The sequence below is a fragment of the Anomaloglossus baeobatrachus genome, chromosome 4, assembly GCF_048569485.1.
Source record: "Anomaloglossus baeobatrachus isolate aAnoBae1 chromosome 4, aAnoBae1.hap1, whole genome shotgun sequence".
NCBI lineage: Eukaryota > Metazoa > Chordata > Amphibia > Anura > Aromobatidae > Anomaloglossus > Anomaloglossus baeobatrachus.
This window is the reverse complement of record NC_134356.1, coordinates 694,131,660-694,136,598: the sequence shown is the minus strand read 5'-3', so window position 1 is coordinate 694,136,598 and position 4,939 is coordinate 694,131,660. Positions and strand designations below refer to the sequence as shown.

The 4,939-nt window shown below is 37.2% G+C and overlaps 1 protein-coding gene across 1 annotated transcript; it reads right to left on the bottom strand.

Moving 5' to 3' along the window:
* Nucleotides 1-1,714: 1,714 nt before the first annotated feature.
* Nucleotides 1,715-2,629, bottom strand: LOC142302995 (olfactory receptor 11L1-like). Its single transcript, XM_075344096.1, has one exon. It carries the CDS (start codon nucleotides 2,627-2,629, stop codon nucleotides 1,715-1,717), a length of 915 nt encoding a protein of 304 aa, XP_075200211.1.
* Between the last annotated feature and the right edge of the window lie 2,310 nt (nucleotides 2,630-4,939).

Here is a 4,939-nt window from a genome sequence, read left to right as displayed (position 1 = left end):
TTGAGTGCAGCACTGGCTCTCTGCTTCTTCCAATGCCGCAGCTTCTAACTGTGAAACAAGAAAACATCAGGGGGTGGAGTTTGAAGTAGTGAGTAGTATTAGTGCTGGCCCACCGTTTCTATCCCCAAGCCTTAATCGTGATTTGTTTGAGGGTGGTTTGTTTAAGTTGTGTGACTGTACTTTTGCTACACACTGCTTCTATCTCTGCCCCCGATGCTATTTTAATTCACAGTTCAAAGCTGCATCGGAGACTAAGTCAGAGTGTTGGAGCTGCACTCACCTCCTCTACAGCTTCTTTCATCATGAATCCAGGACTTCTTCAAAGGGCAGCAATGATAGAAACTGCAGTGTCGCCCTCTAATCATGTGCCATTCCAGGAGGGGTAGTAGATGCTGCGGGGAAGTGAGTGCAGCCCCAGCCTCCTGTAACTTCTCGTTTCAGAATCCTCTCAAACAAAAGATCACAGAAAAGTCAAATCATAAAAAAACATATTTAATATTTATCTGGATAGGAATACGAGTAGGATAACAAATCAAGGCAAGTTACAAAAGTTATTAGATTGTAAAAGTAGATAGTTGGAAAGGACATTTTATTTACTATATCACCCTTTTAAGAGTATTCTATAATATATACTGTATATATGAGATGCAAATGGAATCTAAATACTATTGTACTGAAAATAAATCCTGTGAACACACAATTACAACTGACCCATGATATAATCATTAAAGAAATTGTTTGTAGAACGAAAGGCACTCACCGGTGTTGCTGTATCAAAAAATACTTTATTCCTAGGTCAGGTTACATGTGAAGGCAGATGGGGAGAGAGGAACACTAAACACGTTGGACAACGGCCATTTCGCACCCGCACACAGCGCTTCAACGGGTCCACCACGAAACGGCCGTTGTCCAACGTGTTTAGTGTTCGTCCCTTTTTGTTTGCCTTCACATGTAACCTGATGTAAGAATAAAGTCTTTTTTGATACAGCAATATCGGTGAGTGCCTTTTGTTCTACAAAGAATTTTTCTATATTCATGGCTTGTTTTGACTGTGAAAAAAGCACCTCGAAACAATGTATCAGTGCTGCCAAAATGTAGTATCTGTGATGTATACACAGTAGCTGAGTTGTCTGGATCGTATCTTCAAGCAAGAGTATGAGTCATATATAATCCCAACAGTGTGAATAGTGCCCAGCTTTTCATTCTATGAACTTGCAACACTTGATTAATTCCAAGAACTATGGAAGGAAAGAAGGGACTTTGAAATGTTTAAAGGAGAAGCTCGTCAGGACATCAATGTAGAAAACTGTTTTATTAGATTTAGATTAGTTAAATTAAGAAAGATAGTAAGGGCAGATGTGTTGACATTAACAAAAGACCAAAATGATCATCTGAGGATAGATAAAATGTTACATTATAATTAATAAAGCATTGAGGGACGTCCGGTTGATCTGATGTGGTGGCCTTTCAGGTCATGTGTCCTACGACCCAAGCAACTACAGGATGTTCATTTGTGAAGTTTATGATAATAATTAATGTATTATGGGTTAATTTTTCATGAAAGGATTAATTAAGCCTCAAGACAAGTACAAATATCAATACAATGGGAAGTCTGCTCAACTATTTATGGATTTGTCACTTGTCCAATTGGCTACAAAAAGTTTGTTTTACCTTTACTGGATATTTATAAAATATTGTGAAATAATTTCCAGCTCTAAAAGATAAATGATTGCTGTATGGCTTTTTTAATGTCTTTATTTCTCAGACTGTAAATAATGGGATTCACCAATGGAGTAAACACAGTATAAAGAAGGGATAGGATTTTGTTGATGGTCACTGATTGTTTTGTTGGGACAACGTAAACACTGAATATGGTGCCATAGAATATGGAGACCACAGTGAGGTGGGAGCTGCAGGTGGAGAAGGCTTTCTGTCTGCCAGTACTAGATCGGATCCTTACAACTGTTTGGACAATATAAGAATAAGACATTACAATGGTTGTGATTGGGACTAATAAATTTGGAATGCCTACGACATAGATCTCCAAATGGACAATAAAAGTATCTGAACAGGCAAGTTCTAGAAGAGGAACAAGGTCACAGAATAAATGATCAATGATATTTGGACCACAAAAGTTTAGTTTTGATGTTGTTATTGTGTAGATCAAATTAAATGACAATCCAAACAACCAGCAGAAAACAGTCAACACCACAGAATATCCGCTGGTCATGATGGTTGCGTAACGGAGGGGATTACAGATGGCCACATACCGGTCATAAGACATCACAGCGAGGAGAAAACCTTCAAATGCTTCTGAGGAACAGAAGAAATACAATTGGGCAATGCAATTGATGAAAGTAATGGTCCCCCCATTATTCAGCAGAATGTAGAGCATACCGGGGACTAGGACCATAGTCAATAAAATGTCACCGACAGACAGTTGTGAGATGAAGAAGTACATTGGAGTTTGCAGGTTTTTGCTGATAAACACCAGGGTGATAATGAGGACATTTCCACATATGATAAGGCAATAAACCATAAGGAACAAACAAAATAAGAAAAGTCTTAAACCTCCACTGGCTTGAAATCCTAAGAGGTGGAAATCTGTAACCATCGTCTGGTTGTACATGTAGACCGGGGATGTGGTAGTTATGACCTGAGTTATAAAACAAAAATAACTTTATTTTACTTTTCTCTTTTTACTATTTCAGATTTTTGGCTCTTAAAATCTCTCCTTTAACCAGTTTCTTATATGCAATAATAGGGGCTTCATATCCTCCTTGATCGTATATACTATACATATATAATGGTCTAGAAGTGCTAAAAATGTAAGAGCTGCAGACATTATGATTTTGGACCTAACTGTGATACAATAATTTCTGATACTTTTTTTATAACTCAAATATTCAAACATCGTGGATATGGGACCTCTCAGGTCAATCAGACAAGTGACCGATGACCAGATTTAAAATGTCTTAAATGTTTCTTTTTGTGTGTACAATAAATATGAGTGAATCTGCATAAAGTGAATTTGCTTATAACGTTACAAAATTTTAAATTCTCCAGGATTATTTTTTTTTGTGATATGCTTTGTGCGATTTGAATAAAATAGCGGCCACATGGTTATAGTAAGAAAAATGGTGAAGAAATAGACTTTAGATCACTGCTTACTTATCCCATTCTGCGCCTCCTCTTCCACAATCTTGATTTGGAATTGTGACGGTCATCATATCATGCCGTCTTTACTCCTGCAATCTATTCTATGTTGGAGGTCCATTGCGGAGGGATGATTGTCATAGCCAGAGATTGAGTGGAGAACCGGACGGCAAGCTTTGGTGGCCTAACCAATGAATAGCAAGGTGTATATTTTATTTTTTTTCGCCCCATGGCTATTATACTCTGTAGTCTGGAGAGACCCTGGAGTATAATAAGGAATTGCATCAGAGAACTTCAATGTTAATCATATTTGTCTCCAGAATTCAACTGATCTGTGAATTTGTATCTTAGTGATTAGCTTTCTGCTCGGTGCTCGAGTATTCGGTAAGGGTAATGAGTAGTGATGGGGGAACAGTAAAATGCTCGCATGCTCATTACTCAATTACAGCTGGTCAGACACTCGGACGAGCTTGACACAAATTACAAACATTACCAAAATTCAATGATTGGCATGTTTGGGTCTCCGCATACTGTACATACAGCTAGCCATAAACAGCACATTTCTGGAAGGAGGGAGGGCGGGGTATTATTTTTTTGGTCACACTACATCCGTGAACATTGTTTTATTTCCTGACAGAGCCATTCAGAGATTGCAAGTGGTTCTTCCTGGGGAGCCTGCACACATCATGAAGTGAAGCAAGCCTATCCATTGTGGTTATTGTTTCACAGACAAAATATTCGAGCACTCGCAATACTTGGTAGAGTATCCAAGCAACCCAATGCTTGATCGAGCAACAATCACTTCTGAGCATGCTCTCTTATCACTAATGACTGACATTTTGGTGCTCAGATGCTCGGTACTCATTTGCAGAATATAATGGACGTCAAAGGGAAACTTCAACATTATTCCAGAAGATCTTCCAGAAAAATGCTTGAGTTCACCATTGACTTTCATTATACTTTCTAAACGAGTACCGAACACCCGAGCACCAAAATGCTCGTTATGCTTCTCGAGGACTGAGCAGTTCGCACATCACTAATCTTAGCACATATTCTAATTTTCAGTGTACATATCTAGGCTTCAATTACTTCATTATTCTGAACTTTTATGACAGTAAAAAACTAAAAAAAATATTAGTTCTCCCACGAGATGACTTCAATCTAAAATACAAAAGGTATTAAAACACACAAAGTGCATGATACAAAACCTTATGAACACAATGAATGGCAAACCAATACATAAAATGTTAAAAATATATAGTATTTGTTTTATTATTACGTGGTAAAAATAGCAGGAAAATAAAGAAAAATATCCTATATACAAGACATGATAAAACCAGTTAAAACTCAGAAAATAATCTTTTACGCATGTATGCTAGTAACAAGTAATAAGTAAACTAGCAGTGGATATATAATGTAAAAGAGGTAATATACAAATAGTAATTCACTTCCATGAGCTTGCCAGACAGCTTAATCATATATACAGCATGTAATTGTAGTGAATAAACTTTTAATAGAGTAATTAATATTTATCCTAAATGCATAAACACAGAAGTGATCTCTGTAGAATCCACAATATTAGGGAGATACAGGAAAGAGAGAATATTTGGAGTACAGATGATGGCAGTGAAAGTATCAGCATCTTTGTCTTCTTCAAAGTGTCCTATTTCTCAGAACATTCACCTGCAGCAACACGACACTTGCAAAAAAAAACCCAAATAATTTTACTGCCATCATATGTACTCCAAGTGAGTATGTACTGCTGTCAATGAAGGCAGAAAAA